The sequence below is a fragment of the Rhamphochromis sp. 'chilingali' genome (genome assembly GCF_963969265.1).
Source record: "Rhamphochromis sp. 'chilingali' genome assembly, chromosome: 7".
NCBI lineage: Eukaryota > Metazoa > Chordata > Actinopteri > Cichliformes > Cichlidae > Rhamphochromis > Rhamphochromis sp. 'chilingali'.
This window is the reverse complement of record NC_137934.1, coordinates 7,277,602-7,296,639: the sequence shown is the minus strand read 5'-3', so window position 1 is coordinate 7,296,639 and position 19,038 is coordinate 7,277,602. Positions and strand designations below refer to the sequence as shown.

Here is a 19,038-nt window from a genome sequence, read left to right as displayed (position 1 = left end):
CACTTTAATGATAACTTCTTTATTCCACTGTTGCTTAGTACTGTTTTTTTTTTCTACTTACTGAGAAAAAGGTAAATGTTACAGACAAAACTTATAATAGATGCTCAGCTTTGCACAAACTAGATTAGAAACCAAGCATGTCCAGTATAAGCCAACCAAACTGGGATTTTGTTTTGGTAGATGTATATTGTATTAATTATAAATTTTCATGATATTCTGTAGTTTGATGGTGGTATTGATGTACTCATCATTTTTGTTTTTTCCACCTGCAGCCCAGCCCATCTACCTCGAGCCTCAGCTCCAACCATTCTGCCTCGCCCAACGTCACCAGCTCGGCCCCGTCCAGTGCCAGAGGTGAGTCTGGCACTCAGCAACACCACAATAGTCTTTTAGCTGATATTTCAATCCACACAGAGGAAGCAGACAGAGGTTCAGCTGGACAGTCTGAACCTTTGACCTTTCACTGACACAATGTTCTCTCAATACACCGCAGCATCCTGTCTGGTGAGGTTCGAGAGGTTAGATGACGGCTAGGGATAAATGCGGAGGAGGTTGACAGGGGGAAGAAAAGAGAACAATGAGGAGGGAGCATTGAATGGATAGTGCGAGCCTGAAACATAGAAGGAATACAAAATGAGTCCAAAGAAAGAAAGAAAGAAAAGGAAAGGAAAAAAAAGTGCTGAGAGAAATGCTGTTGAAAGAAACATGGAGCTAGTGAAAATGCAAGAGAGAGTAAGAGATCATTTTAGCTGAGTATCCCTCTTGGACTTCAGCACAATCTCCTGTCCAGGCCGGTGTCATCCAAGCCTCCTCTGCGGTGCATTTTGAATGTCTAATGCCTTCTCTTGCTCTCATCTCAATGTGTTTTGCGTGATCCCCGTCATAAAAAGTAAGAATATATGAAGACGTTTATGGAAGCGTACACACTCCCCTTTGGCAAGGTGCTGACAGCGGCTGACGCCCTTATAAAAGTGCCCTCTGTCTACCCATAAAGCATGTTGAGAATTATTGCTGCTGTGGTGTTATCTGAATAAGAGCCAACGATGGGCATTTCATGCTCATATGATAGCCTTCCAAGTGCGGTAACATTCACTAATGGATCAGCATCCATACAATGGCTCTAGCAGCTGAGGAGAAGTGCTGTGAAAAAAACCCCAGAAACGTACCAACATGTGTGTGGGGGCGGGCTTTTGTGTTCGTCTCCGTTGGCGTGTTACATATGTTATAGTGTCGAACTCCAGCACATGTCTCTGTTGTGATTGTCCAGTGTAACAGAGGAGGTGAGGAAGTGAGGAGGGTGTGTGTGTGTTAGTGTGTGTGTGTGTGTAGGAGTGGCCAAGCCATTTATCATGTTGTGGAAGTAGTGAGGCTGAAAGAACGGTGGAGAGGCTTGGGGGGAGAAAGAGAGATTGGCCTTTCCTGATTGCCAGTGTTTGCGGGTAATAGCCTAACACCTTGCTGTCGTTTGGTCCCTTATGCGTTTGTGTATTTACTTGTGTGTGTGTGCGTCTGTGTGTCTGTTACCGCTCTAATGTTTCATGCCATCCATTCCAGGATCCCCTCAGATGGCAGAGAAACACAAGCATTCCAGAGAAAATGCCTGTCTGTCTCCACGAGAGAGACCGGTCAGTGCCATCTTCCCCAACCCCCTCGATCCTGCACAGGTCAGCACACACAAATACTTGAAATGTGCAATTCACTTGTATTTTTATTTTTATTTCTATTTATTCTATTTATCCCCTTCGTATATTTTATTTATATTTGTCTCTGTATTTATATATGTGTGTGTGTGTGTGTGTGTGTGTGTGTGTGTGTGTGTGTGTGTATATATATATATATATATATATATATATACACACACACACACACACACACACACACACACACACACACACACACACACACACACACACACACACACACACACAATATTCTGTAACTCTGTAACTTCTGTCGGTGCTGTGCTTTTTGGAAATCGAATTTCCCAGAGGAACCCACCCGAGGGATTAATAAAGTTCTATCTTATCTTATCTTATTTGCACTTACAAATACGGCATTCAAATACGCCTTTTATAGCTATAGTGCATATGTCATAATACCTCGTGTTCCCTGTTAGAATGCGTTTCAAGTGTTATGTTCAATTTGAAGTACACCTCAGTGACTGTTAACAAGCGAGCATAGAGACACTGGAGTTGTGAACTGTTTTCCGCTTTGTGTTGCATGAAGGTGTCTTCTTGTCAGTTCAGCCTGTTTGCACAAAATAATAAATGACTAATCCCATCCCTTTTTGCAAAGGGTCTGGCTTTCATAAGCAGTGTATTAGGTTGTTTTAGAGAAAAAGAAATGGTAACGCAAGAAGATACATTACATAACTTTGTTTTTTCAAAGTTATGTAAAAGCATTGTTTTGTATTTAGTGCCTTTTGTATCCTTTTCCATACTTCTTTGTATCAACTGATAGAGCGTAACGCTCTGATCACTGGCACGTGAAGTGAATAACACTCATCATGGCACCTGTTAGGAAAATAGGCAAGTGTAAGGGAGTTTGAGTGAGTTTAACAGAAGCCACGTTGTGATGTTAGATGAGTGGGTCAGAGCATCTCCTAAACTGTAGCTCTTGTTGGGTGTTCCTGATCTGCAGTGGTGAGTGTCTATTAAAAATGGTAAAGGAAAGAACAGTGGGTAACCCACGACAGGGTCACGGGTGCTCAAGTTTCACTGATGCACATGGGGAGTGAAGGCAAACCTGTGTGGTCTGATCTAAAAGACAAGCTGATAGAAGGGTGTCAGAATACACAACAGTGGGCACATGAACATTAGAACTGGACCACGGAACAATGGAAGAAGGTGGTCTAGTTGGATGGCTGCCTGCGTGTGTGTCGCTTATCTTGGGAACACCTGGCACCAGGATGCACTATGAGAAAAAGACAAGATGGTGGAGGCTTTGTGATGCTTTGGTCAACGTTCTGCTGGGAAACTTTGGGTCCTGCCATCCATGGGGATGTTACTTTGACATGTACCACCTCCATAAGTATTGCCACAGACCGTGTAGATCAGGGGTGGGCAACTCCAGGCCTCGAGGGCCGGTGTCCCTGCAGGTTTTAGATGTATCCTTGAACCAACACAGCTGATTTAAATGGCTAAATTAGCTCCTCAACACGTCCTGAAGTTCTCCAGAGGCCTGGTAACGAACTAATCATGTGATTCAGGTGTGTTGACCCAAGGTGAGATCTAAAACCCGCAGGACACCGGCCCTCGAGGCCTGGAATTGCCCACCCCTGCTGTAGATCATTTTATGGAAGCAGTATTCCCTGATTGGTGTGGCCTCTTTCAGTAGGATAAGGCACATTGCCACAAAGCAAAAATGGTTGAGGATTGGTTTGAGGAGCACGGGTTTGTTGTCCAATCAAGCATCTGTGTGATGTGCTGGACAAACAATTTGGTTCCATGGAGGCTCCACCTCACAACGTACTACTTAAAAGATCTGTTTGTAACATCTCGGTGCAGATACCACAGCATACCTTCAGGGGTCTAGTGGAGTCCATGCCTTAATAGGTAAGGGCAAAGGCAGGGACCAACATAATATTGAGCAGGTGATCACAGTGTTATCCCAGATTGTTGTATATACTATTACTATTACAGTGGTAGATACTTATATTAAACTTGGATTAGGTATCAAGTAAGGAGGTTGGCATATTTATAAAAGTAAGCGAGAGATAGCTACAGAGTTACAGGGGAGGAGATTAAGGCTTGTGTCTGAAAGTGAAGGTTCCCAACCTCACAGTGTTAACTTGAAAAACATGAACATCCAGCATGAACTATCTGAAAAAATAAGTTTAGGTTCATAAAGTCAACGGCGCCACTGTGTACTTACATGACAACTAGGCTGCAGTGCCGATGGGGGAATTTTTCGGCAAGAGGCATCCAGCCACCGAGCTTGAAATCCCGTTCCATGCGCCACTAACAGCGGGCAAAAGCTGAGGATTACAGCGGTGAGAAAACCGATAACATAATCTACTGGAGCTTATATCACTCCACTCTTGAATTCTGGGTCAGTTTTTTGGTTGAATTCAGCAGCTATGGTGCTGTTTTTCATTCCCGAACACTGTGAAGCACTGCAGGGTTGACCACTGCTACCTAACTTAATAGACGCCACGCTCAAAACTGGTGGTTTTGGCTGAAGTGAGTGTGCTATTTATTTATTTTTTCTTAGGAGGGTAATGAATGGAGGAATAGTAATTTTTCTTTCAGTTGTGGCCCTTACAGATGGTTCTTTTGCTATTAGTCCTGCTCATGGCACAACCTGTCATCCAAGTGTGTGGCTGCCTGATTTTAACAAAAAAGGCAAAGAAGAAGCAGGGTCTATATTTGTCCAGCACTGCAGCCACACGTAAGGTGCATACTGGGGCAGAAAACAAGGTCACCTTTGCAATGTACAATATATTTCAATGAGTGACTGTCAAAAAAAAAAGGCTTCCGGATGAGGGCACACGCCGTAAGGCTATTCGTAGCATAGAAGTGCAGTTTTTCAAGAGCTGCTGATGTTACTCATGTTTTATTAAAGTCAAACAGTCCAGCTCACTTTTTTCCTGTTAGCAAGAAAGATAAAATAAATAAAAATCCTTTACAGCCAACTAATGCTACAACAACAACAAGAGCCGACACGAACGCTATGATATTGCAGCTTCTTTTCTCGATGAAGGACAGACTGTAACACAATCACACACTCCATCTGCAGTGACAAAGCCATGATAAGAGAAAAATAATGTTTGCCTTTCAAGGCCATTCATCTCTTGCGGTCAGTGCCTGTCACTGTTCACCTGTTTTTCTTCCCCCTGTTTGTGTTGAGTCATTTGAAGTTTGGAGGTATTGATGTTAGGGAGGTGAACAATTATTTCCAACCTGACAGCAATGAAAGACTCGCTATTAGTTGCTAATGGAATATTGATTATTAGAGACATTGATCGCTTGTATCATTTACTGTAATTAGAGCAAGAGACTAAGAATAAGGTACCTTATTTATAGGTTTTCTTTTTTGGGGGGGTATGGAAAGGTGCGGAGAGGGTTCACCCACTTCTGCAAAATCCAAATCTCTGCTATGAAGGTCACGCACAGCAGCCTTTCTTCGTTACTCTTCTTCTTTTATCCTGTTCTGTTAAATTTGTCCCAATGCTTTTTGCTTTTCAGGTCAGTGATTCTGTTACAAATACAATTCTGTGCAGTATGTGCTAGACAATAATTTGGACAACTTCTTCCTTGTGCAGAGAGCCCCTGCTCATCAGATAGGCGATACCACTTTACCGAGGAGTGACCCCAACCTCTCAGCGCCAGATAAAGGTAAAAACACTTTGTTTAACATATTTCTTATGTCCTTCAAGTGTTCCCTCTCCTTCCAGGGAAACGATGCTATCTCACGTAGTCGCTCTTTTGCATTAAACACATTTTTTGATGCTCTGTTTCTTATTGTCGATTCAGAAATGGTTTATTTCTGATTCTATGGTGGCCCTGAGATGCAACGCAACAAAAATTAAAACAGGGCATTTTAGAAAACACAACGACAGCTGAAAAGAGCTAAATGTTCTTCACTTTATGATTCTGTCCTTTCAAACTAAGCTTTATTATAATGCAGGAGCAGGTAATGGGTAATGTACCTATTAAGTAACTAACTAGGCAGCTCATTCTTTCTCTTAACAAAACCTGCTTTAAAGAGACAGATTTTAGGGCCAACTTGAAAGAAAGACAGATATGAAATATGAAAGTGAGGTCAGAGGTCAAAGGTGACATGATATTTGGATGCAAACTATAATGTGACATTTAGAATTCTCATATATCATTTAACCTTGAAGACAAAGTCAGAGTTCCAAACTAATGTAATATTTAGAATCCCTATATATCATTCCCTATATGCTGTCAATACAAACAATGGCAGTATGAAACATAGCTTTAAATCGCTCTATATAGCATTATTATCACAGATCAATAATATGGGAGGTCATATATAATAATATATGGAGAGGGCAGAGGTCAAATATGATGTAATTGATAAGATTTTTGTCAATTTTCAACCAATTAACCATTAAATTGACCTCAAAGACCTTAGTGGATGTAAACCAAATTTTAATGGATCGTTAATGTGACCTCACTCTCCCCCACTACAAAGTTTTATCGGGATTCATTCAGGAAGTTTTTGCGCTATTTTGTTGACAGACAGAATTGCACACAGACAAACAATAGCAAACAGAAAATCTTGGCGGAGGTAACGAAAAACTATCCCACTATTTCCGCGCCTTTGTTTTTTGGAAACATCTCTGTGCTGTCTGAAATTTAGTGATTTCTAAAATCTTGCTTGTGTTTTACAAAATAAGCACAAACCCCAATCACACACACACACAAAGCTCTCTCCATTGATGCTTATGCTACTGTACAGAGTAGCATTTTATCTGTCCAGACATGCGGTATGTGTGTGTCACAGTTTGGCCACAGATTGACTGAAGGCATTTTTATTTGTTTCCACACAACTGCTTCTGGCCTCGGGATACAAACACACACATAAACACTCACATACACACAGACTAGATTATAGCGTTTTCTAATCCATCATTCTGAAAGAGTGAAAAAAAGAGCAGGTACTATCCCTACAGTACTGATGGACACATGTGACATTCCTGTACGAGCGCATATGGATTAGTTCGGCCCACTCGTTGTGATTTAGCTCAGCACAGATAAAGGGAGATGCACATGTCTTGTATTTTCTGGGTATACCTTCCATTTGAGGCAGAATGTTAACAGCCTCAATTATAATTTCAAAATACTTAAACAGTTATTGCCGTTTCTTGCAGCAAAATAAAAAAGAACAACTCTCAGAGCAGTTCCTTTATATAATTATTGAGGATTTGCAGAAAAGACACCTTAAAAAAAAGAGTAAAGAGCGGGGATGCAGTAGCTTCCTTGTGACTTGCACACAAACGCACACCTTTCCATGTGATTCAGCTGTGATCTGTAAATAATGCAGCGAGAGATGCACAATATGGTGTCGAGACACCTACAGGCACATAACGTAGTAAAAGGTGTTAGAATTAACACGAAACCTGCGAGTGAACAAGTGGCATTATCCGCGATGAACCTTTATTTCTGACTCTGGAAAGTGTTGTTTATAATATAAAATTAGAGGAATATTGTTTTGCTTTATTTTTTGTTAAAGGGCTGCTCAGTAGTTGAGTCCAGAGTTGAGTTGAGGCCTACCACAACTTTCGAAACTGTGACCTAAGTACTCACTCACAACGCACCGACAGCAAAAACCCAGTTTGTACTGGCAAAATGCCTTAGTAAATCTGCCCCAAGGTTACCCTTTAATGCAAAGTTAGTGAATGATCTAACTCAAATGCCTCCAGACATTAAAGAAGAACTTTGTTTGCATTCTGACCCCAGATGACAAATTCAGAGTGCACAACTCAGTAAATGTTGAGCAAGCATGCTCCTGGTTGTGTTTCTAAACATTGCCCAAGCTGCTTTCAGACTAGGGCTATGGGGACTATTTCATTGAAGATTTCTCTTTGGTTTCTGGGTTGAAGACATGATTTTTCAACATGAAGTTTGAGTCAGTTTGATACAGCAAGTATCAAGTTAGAGGTCCATGGTGAAAGCACAGATGGACGTGTGCAAGTGGTCAGGAGAGGATCTAAAAATAACAGGAGCCCTGCAAGCGGTCAAGATGTGACTAAAGCAGATCTATTTCATTCTGATAAGGTTTTTGATTTTTAGGCTAAGATTTCAAACATTTTTGATGCCAACATGTGCAATCAGCACAATCACAATTGTACAGGACGCACCAGAAATTATCACTAGATTGCATTTGGTCAGTTGAAGACAGTGAAGCTTTCAAAAGGCTGGAGGTAATTCAGTGTGGCAACAAAAGAAGGCCAGACCCCAAAAAAAGTGGCAATGCCATTTTGAAGCTGGCTGGCCACAAGCTCCTTAAAACAGAACACTAGATAAACAACAATCAGAGTTCAAAACACAGCTTTTTTGGGATAATTTTAGACCAATCAAAAACTCTGAAAAAAATTGCCTAATCAGGACTTGTTATGAGCAACAACCCTTGCAAATGTCATGAGTCTCTCATGGAGGATTTGCTAAATCCTGAAGTATGTGGCATCACATTTTTCCATCCCCCGTAGAAATGATGAGGAGTGAATTCTGTCATGTGTAATAATCCAAACTGTTCTATTTTGGCAGATGGAAGTCATGTTGCATCTGATCGCTCATCACAAGCAGCTGATTGATAATTTCTTCTTTTGGGATCTTTAAATGGTTGAAATTGTCTCTGTGCTCTAAACTCAGCAAACACTTTGCAGTTTAACTTGTGGTCGTCATCAGATCGCACTCAATATGTTGTCAACAATCATACCATCCATTTAAATGTGCAACATTTCACTGTGTTCTCATGTTATCCTGTGTAACCCATACCTTGTCATGTGACATGTCATGTTTTTGTGTACTCTAAAGTGAGGCCCGCTCCCAGTAGTTGGAGCCTAGACAGTGTCAAAGAGGGTATGCCACACTCCTCTGACTCTGGTGGCAGAATGCTATGCCCTCCTGTACCTCCTAGGCCACCGTACTCAGGTAAAAGGAAAAAAAAAAGCTGATCCAAGAAAGTGCTCCAGTGACGAATGGTACTAATTTTCCAGTCTGACTTTTGACACCCGGTGCTTACACCGCTTTTTCTTACTAAAGCATTTTCCATCTGAGGCACTGTTTCCTGTCCTTCTGCTCTTACAGTGGCAGCAGCATTTCCTTCACTAACAGTCTTCAGTTGCTGATATTTCCCTCTGTAAGATGTTTGGTTCACGTGTGAACAAGTGTGGAACTCTCTGTGGAATTTCTAGATGGCTGAAGTTAATGCCAATTAAAATTCCAGTCAATTCCAAGTTTCTTGTTTTTTTTCTGTTTTTTTTTTCTTTCAATCCCCTTGACAAATGCATGTCATTACATTTCAACAACAGTTTTCCCCCCACCGACAGCTCAAACTCTCTTTTAGTTATTTACTTATTTAAAGATGCACCCGTGTTGACTTATTCCCTGGTGTTTCCTGATGTATTGCACTGCCCAGCAGCATAATAAGCAGATGGAGTGTTTTTCTTTTTCTGCCCTCTCTGCATAGTGCAGTAACAGCTGTTGGATGTAAAAACAGCTTAAGGCAGTCCAAAGGACCTGCAGCACATCAGCACTTATTTTGACTCATTGACGCTTTAAGCCACTGCCCCCTCTTTGCTCCAAGTGTGTATGTTTGCGTGACTCATGCTGTGTCATCCTTGTGAATGGAAGAAAACACTTCTCTAATTTTTATTTTACCCCTCTCTCTCTCTCTCATCTGCCAGGCTCCTCGGCTAAAAACATGAGGTCACAGTCTCCTGTTCCCACATCCAGATCACCGCAAAAGGTTAGTTCCTTTTTTTTCCTTTTCTTTTTTACGTTTCTCCTTACTTTGCTGAGACAGCCTGACCCTGCTTAAGCTGGTCATAGTGTTAACAACTACTGTAGCTGAAACTCAATAGGGCAGGATAAGACACACCTAAACACCGGATTACAGTATTCGACGGTCAGAGAGGAGCAGAGGCAGTCTGCTATACAACAAACTTAACAACCCATTCAGACGAAAACACTTTACGACTGTCCAGGGTTTAAGAAAAAATGCTCTGAAAGCGAAATTTCCACAAATACCAATCTTGGTTTTTTTTGGGTTTTTTTTTTTTTTTAGATTTTATTTCTTCCTATTTTTTATGTTTTTTGAAATGTTTTCTTGCACAATAATACAAGAAGGTGACATAAGGTTTTAGGAAGTACAGTCACATGAATGATCAATTTTCAGTGCTTAACAAATTTATTAGACCAACCCCCAGTTTATGGTTTTTAAATCAACCACTATTCACATTTTTAATCAAAGTGATACTTTGAATACTAAAATATGACATTTTTTATCCATCTAATTTTAAATGGAGTGTTTTACCAAAAAAAAAGCAGGAAAAATAGGAAAGCGCATTAATTTTTGATTAGAATGCCAAATTGCAGTTATTTACTTAGAATCTTTAACCAAAAAAATAGTTTGATGGTTGAATGTTACGCTTGATTAATATCTGACTCCTCGGAGAACTTGAGTGGGATAGCTCAAATTTGTAAAAATAGGAATTCAGTTTATTTGCCCAATAAATAAAAATGTCATTTTTAATTTTAAACATGTTTTTGACAGATTTTGAAAATATTTGTTTTGTTTTTATCACAGGTAAGGTCTAAGAATTTCGTTAACCATTGTACTTAATAACTTTTAGTATTTGATACTCCAGAATTATTCATACCCTTTCTTAGTATACAGTTCCGATTATTCCTCCAAATACTTCTTGTAGATGATCACATTGTTCCTGTCACCACAGGGGTTTTAGCCAACTTCTCTTTAACCACCTTCTCGAGGTCTTTAATGTTTTTTTGAGTTCGTTGGCATGAACATGGTTGTTAGTTCTTGCTGCCCTAGAGCAGGTTTTTTGGAAAACTCCTTCGTGTTTTTGTTGAGAAGCTTTATATACTGGTCCTGTTTCACGATTCTACTCACTTTTGCAAGGTTTCCAGGCCCATTTGTTGAAAAACCATGGGACCATGAGCTGACAATGTTTCTACCAACTCCCTTCAGTTTATAGCTCCCAGAAATGCTCTAGAAATCGACATAGCTTAGTTTTTTTGCCTGTAGAGAAATCCGGAGCACAGTCTGGGTGTGCGAAAATATCTGTGCTGTCAACGGCAATTTCCCTGATACTGAAGAAATGAGAGGCATGAATAATTTTGGACAGAAAAAAGTAAAAATGAAAGTATTGGTATTTTTATTGTTATGCTAATGATGTGAAATAAAAATGTATCTGGATTGTTCCATCTCAGCTACAATTCTTTTATCATAAGCAAAATCTCACCAACTGAGTTTTTATGTACAAGAGAATTTAAAAAGACTCGATTTTTTTTTTTTTTTAGGTGGATGGATCATTTGGGGCACGAATGCAATAACATTAGCTGCAAAAATACCTGTGTCCATGCCTTTCAGTCCCAAGGCTTACACTTAGTAAATCCCAACAGTAGCTTTTTAACACCAAGAGTTTTTTTTAAAGAAAATTATTTTTTTCCCCGCTGGCACAGACTGTTTGTAAAGCTGTCCCTTAATCTGCTCACTGTAAACACCGACTGAGCCCAACTGGGAAAGACCCGGTCCGACTGAGCTTCATCTGTCGGCAAGTTGAAATCATATTCATAATCAGCCTGACAGACGTTTAGCAGCAGCCTCGAGATCTTTTTCCCGTACTGGTATCCTCTAGCTAACCAGCTGCAGGGTCTTTATTCTACTCTGTGTCAGCCATGAGACTGGGGGAGCTTTGTATTACTGTTCAGTGAAACCATTAACAGCTCCAGCACTGTTAATGGTTTTCATGTAGTTTCATGTAAGTTTTTGTAGCTTTCATGTCACACCTGTCCCAAAGTGTCCAAAAAAAATGGGACTGGCTAGAGGGCATACAGTGTATTAAGTAACTCTACACCTGGTAGAAACCAACTGTTATACTCTGAGTTAGAATTCAAGCTCTACGACGATGTCACTCTGCGTGCTCGTCAAAAATATGCAAAACCAGATGGAGTGATCTGTCAGTGAATTTAAAAGGAACCCCGACTATTATGACAGGTTACTCTAAAATTATCAAATTATCTCCACTACATAAAAAATACTACATATTTGAGAATAACTACAATTTTTTCGTTGTTCATTAAATCTTTGTTTTTTAAAACTATTTTGGAGCTGTGGAAGCGGCCATGTTTTTGCGCACACAATGCATTCTGGGACGATGACATGTATTGGTTGTCAGCAGTATTGGCGCTTTCGTTTCAGCTAACCTGTTTTGTTTTTTATAGTGTAGCAACGGTATTAATTAACTCGCCTATTAATGACCTGGTTACAACTTGGTAGACCAGCACTATACTGGTCATGGAGGCTAACAAAGGACCAAAGAACATCTGGATTAAGACCTACAGCTTCAAAGTTTTGGTGCACTGTGAATCATGGAGAATGTAAAAATAACGATATTGTAATTTCACTGTATAATAAAAATTCAAATTCTATTAATGTCTTTAGCATGCGGTTATGTGATACCATGGATAGCTGCTGCTATAAAATTGAGCTCTTTACAACAAGCGCTCTCAGTCACCGTCGCAGTTGCCATTGGCAAGCAGTTGCCACATAGACACCAGTAGTTTTCCCCCCACTTTCGCGTCCTTGTGTGACTGATAGTTTAGATTAGGATGAAAACAAAGTACTGGTTGACAATTTTCAAAATGTGCTTAAAAGGAAAACATTTGGCGTATTTTAATACCACATTATTACTGAAAGCACAGTACACATTTTAGTGCAAACATGTCTTAATAGCCGGGATTCCTTTTAAATTTCAACGCCTGAACCCTATTTGTTGTGTCTGTTTTTCCTTTACTATTAAAGTGACGAGACCTCTTTGTGCTGCAGTGAATGTTCCCCTCAACATCTTGAAAGAAAGTTTTAAAAGAGGTTGTTTTTTTTGTTTTGTTTTTTGTTTTGTTTTTTTTATTGTCTCTGACCCCAAAGTTTATCTATAGATAAACCTCAATTTGTTTTTAAGCTCGGATTTATTGATGATCATCTTAATACCAGTCTGCAAATGCAGAAGAAATCTGGGAAAGTTTAACTAAGCAGTGAGGGAGCTCTTAATGAGGGTAAAAAGTTGTTTTGAAAAGCTGTCTAGTCTTCTGCTAGCTGCTATCTTATTTGTCACAAGCGGGAGTGCTGAGCTCCCAGCATCGTCACAGGTGTGATGTCTCCTCACATGTGACAACTGCCACGTATGTGGCTGTTTGTGTGCGTTTCCCACCACTTGTGTATGAAACAGAAAGAGAGAGAGCGAGACACTGGATACCAAAGTGTGAGTGACAGCTTGGCGCTCAGCATGCTCTGTCAATCAGATTTGTGTGTGGCAAAGTGTGTTGGCACGTTTGTTTGCGTGCATGCTCGATGTGGCGATAGAAGAAGCCTGTAGCGAAGTGCCGAGTGCCCATCTCAGCACAGCTTGAGATGGATCCTCTGTGGACCTCCAGCGGGCCCCATTATCTGGCACATGAGCGCACCCATGCCAAACGCACACATCAGTCAGTGCAGCCAGAGGCCTATTACCAGACCACAAACCCCAGGACTGCAGTGAACCTGCAGAAAACACATGGTGCAAGTCTGACAGGGCTGCACTTACTCATCTCCAGAGGTGGAAAACTGGGTCAGGAGTTTAAAGTACTTGTCAGGATTGTATTAAATATACAGATTTTATCATGCTCGGACAAATGTGAAAAGGCTTGTGCAGTCGTGCATGTCAAATACATCTCTTTGTGCATGCCCCTGTGGCAGGAACAATGCAACCTTACTGATCAACTGTATACTTCACTAGATCCAATTATTTTCAGCAGATATAATGGCAGTGTGGTGTAATTGCTTAGAAAAACATTTTGATGAGTGATCGGATTTTTGTTGGAGGGAAGTGCAGCATATTGTGTTTTTTCATCTCGGTGCACAGGCCCAGTTGATGGAGTGAAGAAAACTTGTCCTCTCATTCTGTTCACAGACTACATTTTTAAGGTTATTCATTGTTGCCACACAGCTGTGTTAGCACACGTGTTTTAGCCAGCGTAGTGGGGGGGAGGGGTCAACAGGTTAAGTGGTTATCACAAGCGACTCATGATAATTAAGACAAAACTTATATGACATATGTAATTTACAAAATATTTTTGTCATGCACTTAAGGTTTTGTTCATTTGGGAGGGAAACATAACCCCAGCATGGAGGTTATTTCATGGTGATGGTAATTGACATGGGAAAAAAAGTGTTGAGTGTGCTTATTTTTGTGTTATTTAATATTGGTTATTAGAAAGTGTTACTAGATGAATTATCAGTTATACGTGGGATGAAGATCCTCAAAAATATCACTATATATATTCTTTTGTTTTTTTTATTGTTATACTTTTTAATTTCCTCTTCAGTAATACTCTGCTTCCAGGCTCCGTAATTCAAATGAAATTAAAAAAAAAAGAAGAAAAAAAAATCACTGAAGTTGAAGGTGGTCAGTTTTTGTTTTTTTTATTTATAAAAAACAAAAACCCAATCTTCTGTTTGTCTGTTATTATATTTTAATTGCCCAGTTAATTGTTTACCAAAAGAAATTTCACACAATATCACAAGATCTTATCAGTTTTCTTGTGACTTTTTTCTTCCAGAGGTGACTTTCTTTTCAAAGGGGTGTTTTTTGTTTGTTTGTTTGTTTGTTTTTTTAATTTAGGAACTGCTTAAAAGTTCTTTCATATCAGACAAAGAAACAGAGCGAATCTTTGTAATTAATAATCTGGCGAACAGCTAATATTTTGATATCCTTATTAAAAAAGTCTAAAAGTAAAATAATGCTTGTTTTCACTCTGATTACAAGTTTCACAACAGCTTCACCTCTTATTCTGTCTGTAGCTATTCTGACGTCAGTCATTGTGGGTTTAGTGTACGCAAACATTTAAGATCATTTTCTGTTTATTAGGAGTTATAGGAATGGGAACTTCCCATCTGCTCCCCAGATTGCCTATGGTGTACCTCAAGGATCCATTATAGGGCTTATACAGTCATGTGCAGAAGAAAGTATGCCTTATTGAAGTTGTGTTTTATGTGTCGGGTCAGAATTCAAAACTCTTCTGGGCCTTAGAAGGTCTTAAAAATAGGTACATACAAATCCCAAAAAGTTGATTCTTTTCATGTGGGTGTAGTGTTTTCAGGTGAACAGAATGAACTTTTTGGGACTTGGATGACTGAGTGTGCATCAAGACAGGCAAATACAAACTTTTGATGAATAGCAACAAATGACATATTGCATTTTTCGTAATACTATTTTCCCTATAATCTCTAAACCACTTCGATTTTTATTTTTGTACAAAAACACAGATACTAAAGATTGATTTGATTTGGTAGTAGTATCACTGTTGTTGATGATATCCATGTCCCGTACTGGTAAAGCTATTTCTTTGTGCAGTGAACTACAGTATTTTTAAATAAAGTCTCCTATTCTTCAATCTAGACCACAGTGCCACCTTTCACCCCTTCGCCCACTGAGTGCCAATCTGCCAGTCTGGTCTCCAACTCCCCAGTCCTGTCCGGCAGCTACAGCAGCGGCATATCCTCCCTCAGTCGCTGTAGTGTGTCCGAAGCTTCAGGAACCGAGCTCCCCACAGGTGACCATCCGCCCCACCAACTGCCTCCACCTACCACCTTGCCAAACTCTGTCTCCAGTAGCTCGGACGAGCCCATCCGCAGAGAGAACAAGACACCGCCACCCTACAGTGTGTACGAGAGGAACAACCCCCGCAGGCCCGTGCCGCTTCCCCACAGTCTCTCCATTCCCCCACAGACGGACCCCCCAGCCCTGCCGCCCAAACCTCACCAGCTCCGCACAGGCAGCATGAAGTTGGATGGAACCGCCGACCCTCGAGTCCCCAGACCGAGGCCTCTGCCCAGGAAGGTGTCTCAGCTATAGGTGCTGGTTACAGAGCACACGAAAGGAGATGGTGGGAAGGAAAAAAACTGGCATATTTTGCACTTTTCTACATGGCACTCACTTTTTTTTAGAGACATTCAATTTGGCATTCCTGACCTACACTCCAGTAAAAGACACAAGCCTACACATTAACAGGCAGTCTAGAAACTGAAAAGCTGGCAGATAAAGTTTCTTTTGTATTTACTAGAGGGCATTGCATTGACTTTGACTTGGTCGTTCTGCACTTTTAGCTCTAGTACATACAATAGCTCACCACAGTCAGTTGTAACACCACACGTTTACCGAACACTCTAGGAAAAACACAGTTTTGATAGATGTAATAATCTCAAATATATGTATATTGGTATATATGAGAATTGTTTTGCCTTAAGTATTGGAAACAGAGTCTTTTATCTGTGAGTCTTGCACGTTTTTTTCCCCTTAACAGCTCAGTATATTTGTATACTGTACGGCTAAAAAAAAAGGTGCTAGAGGCCTCGAGTATGCATTTCATTGAAGTGTAGTACGATGTAGTACGGTGTGTTCTTATTTTCATATCCACATAAGCAATGGTACAAAAACCTCAAACTTTGAACTGATACTAACAAAAATGTATGGAATTCAAAAGATCTAATAACAGTGTTGTTGATTTTACAAATTTGACCGCAGTTGTGACCTTATATTTGTTATTAATATGCAGTAATACAGAAACTCTGGCAAATGCAACTTTGGCACAATAATGAGAGCAGTTTTACTTCATGTGGTCACATTCAATTTGAAACCTCAGCAGACTTTTAGTGTGATTTGAAATCTAAAGAAACCACTCTGCTGCCATTCTTTCTTCTGAAATTCGAACATTTTTAAATCAGCGACTTGCTAAAATTACCCATAGTGACAAGAAGAGTCTGGACCAAACACATAGGTAAAGGTAGGTGCAGTTTCTAACACAAACTGGAATTTTTACAATGCCTATTGCCGTTAACGTGAACACATCCTATTCCTCCTGCATGATGTATATGACAACAGGGAGGGGGGGAGGGGATCGAGTAATGTGCCAAAGGAAACTGAACAATGTGCTGTCGAGAACCTTTTTCTTTTTCTTTTTTTTAAACTGGGACCTGGAATCAAGAAAATAGGAGAAGCTCAGCTGCAAAAGGGTCTCTTTTTCCCTGTTTTCCTAATAAATAATAAACTTTACCCGAAAATCTAAATTAATATTTAACCTACTGATAAGACGCAACTTTCGAAAAGCACAAACAATAGCTTGTCATCCGCATTATGACCTGTACTGTTATTCTAAAGTCTTTATTTGACAAAGCAGTAATTGGAGCAGATTTTCACAGTCAGCAGTGACCTTAAAACACATGAGGAATGATGTTGTGTTGGGAAAATATTTACAAGCTAATCACTGACAAATATTTGTACAGTTGACGTCTACTTTCTGTTTAATTAAAAAGAGGACGTGAGTTGACTTCTCAGCACAACCACATCGCATTGCTGCAGTGAAGTAAATGTTCTGTGGCAGGCAAATCTCACACTGTTTTGTAAAATGGAGACATTTTTTTTGGCATAATATATTAATAAATTCAATCCTGTGCAAAATGTTTTTGGCTGGGGGGCGGGAATGGGTAGCTTTGGTATTGTTTGGATATGTTTCATTTTTTGTACGGTTGATTTACTTTTTGATTTGTTGTGAATTATTTGAGATTAAATATTCACATTAATCAGCACTTGAGAACCTGTAAATTAAATGAGATTAATGTAAGTATGCCAAATATAAAATTTGTGTATTACAATTAATGTAAATACTGTGTTTTTAACAAAATGTAGCTATAACAATTTACAGCTTTGAATGTAATGTTGAAGCAGCAAATTATTATTATAAATGTTCAAACTTTTATGGTTTTGTGAGTGTAGAAAAACTGAGGTCATGCATAATGACTCCTAACTCATTTACAAGTTCAATAAACTGCCCTATGTCATATATTTGAGTGATTTCTACATTATGAAACCTTGTGGATGTACAACACTGTGCAAAAGCTACCAATCATTTCTGTATATTTTGCAAGCAAAATGGGAAATGGGTGCAGGGGTTTACTAAAACATGTACAAACATATATAGAAATGCATATATAAAAAAATTTTAAAATTCCCCACTCGCCCCTGTGGGCGGTCAATCCTTCAAGCTTGGGTCCTCTACCAGAGGCCTAGGAGCTTGAGGGTCCTGCGCAGTATCTTTGCTGTTCCTAGGACTGTGCTCTTCTGGACAGAGATCTCTGATGTTGTTCCCGGGATTTGCTGGAGCCACTCGCCTAGCTTGGGAGTCACCGCACCTAGTGCTCCAATTACCACTGGGACCACCGTCACCTTCACCCTCCACATCTTCTCGAGCTCTTCTCTGAGCCCTTGGTATTTCTCAAGCTTCTCGTGTTCCTTCTTTCTGATGTTGCTGTCATTCGGAACCGCTACATCCATCACTACGGCCGTCTTCTTTGTCTACCACCACTATGTCCGGTTGGTTAGCCACTACCATTTTATCCGTCTGTATCTGGAAGTCCCACAGGATCTTAGCTCGGTCATTCTCCATCACCCTTGGGGGCATCTCCCATTTTGACTTCCAGGTTATACTGGGCACAGATGTTCCTGTACACTATGCCGGCCACTTGGTTATGGCGTTCCATGTATGCCTTGCCTGCTAGCATCTTGCACCCTGCTGTTATGTGCTGGATTGTCTCAGGGGCATCTTTACAGAGCCTGCACCTGGGGTCTTGCCTGGTGTGATAGACCCCAGCCTCTATGGATCTTGTACTCAGAGCTTGTTCTTGTGCTGCCATGATTATGTATGCTTTGTGTGTATGCTTTGTGTATGTATGTGTAATGTGTGTATATAGACACGTGTGTGTGTGTGTGTGTGATTTACATTGCTGTGTGTGTGTGTGTGATTTACATTGCTGTGCTTGAGAGCCACCATCTACCAAAACCAAATTCCCTGTATGTGTCTGCACATATACTTGGCCAATAAACACAATTCTGATCCTGATTAGTGCTTCCGTGCTGTCTTTCAGTCCAGCTTTGTTCAGCCACTGGTAGGATTTCTGGATATCAGCCACCTCCTCTATCTGCCGGTGGTACATACCGTGCAGGGCTCTGTCCTTCCATGATGGTTCCTCGTCTCCCTCCTCTTTCTTGGGTTTCTGCTGCCTGAGGCATTCACTGAGCACTCGGTCAGTTGGGGCCATCTTCCCAATGTATTCTTGGATGTTCGTTGTTTCATCCTGGACCGTGGTGCTGACACTCACCAGTCCCCGGCCCCCTTCCTTCCGCTTAGCGTACAGCCTCAGGGTGCTGGACTTGGGGTAAAACTCTCCATGCATGGTAAGGAGCTTTCTTGTCTTTATGTCAGTGGCTTCTATCTCCTCCTTTGGCCAACTTAT

General features: G+C 40.4%; 1 protein-coding gene across 2 annotated transcripts in view; it reads left to right on the top strand.

Annotated features, from left to right (window-relative positions):
- The window catches only part of dock4b (dedicator of cytokinesis 4b), a 143,726-nt gene extending 126,140 nt beyond the window's left edge, over window positions 1–17,586 (top strand). For both annotated transcript variants that reach the window (XM_080886475.1, XM_080886474.1), the window contains 6 exons: window positions 273–354; window positions 1,555–1,664; window positions 5,264–5,336; window positions 8,505–8,621; window positions 9,377–9,438; window positions 15,149–17,586. In XM_080886475.1, coding sequence (XP_080742601.1) covers window positions 273–354; window positions 1,555–1,664; window positions 5,264–5,336; window positions 8,505–8,621; window positions 9,377–9,438; window positions 15,149–15,604 — 900 coding nt within the window. In that variant the 3' untranslated portion in view covers window positions 15,605–17,586. The remainder of the gene's footprint in view (window positions 1–272; window positions 355–1,554; window positions 1,665–5,263; window positions 5,337–8,504; window positions 8,622–9,376; window positions 9,439–15,148) is intronic.
- The last annotated feature ends 1,452 nt before the right edge of the window (window positions 17,587–19,038 follow it).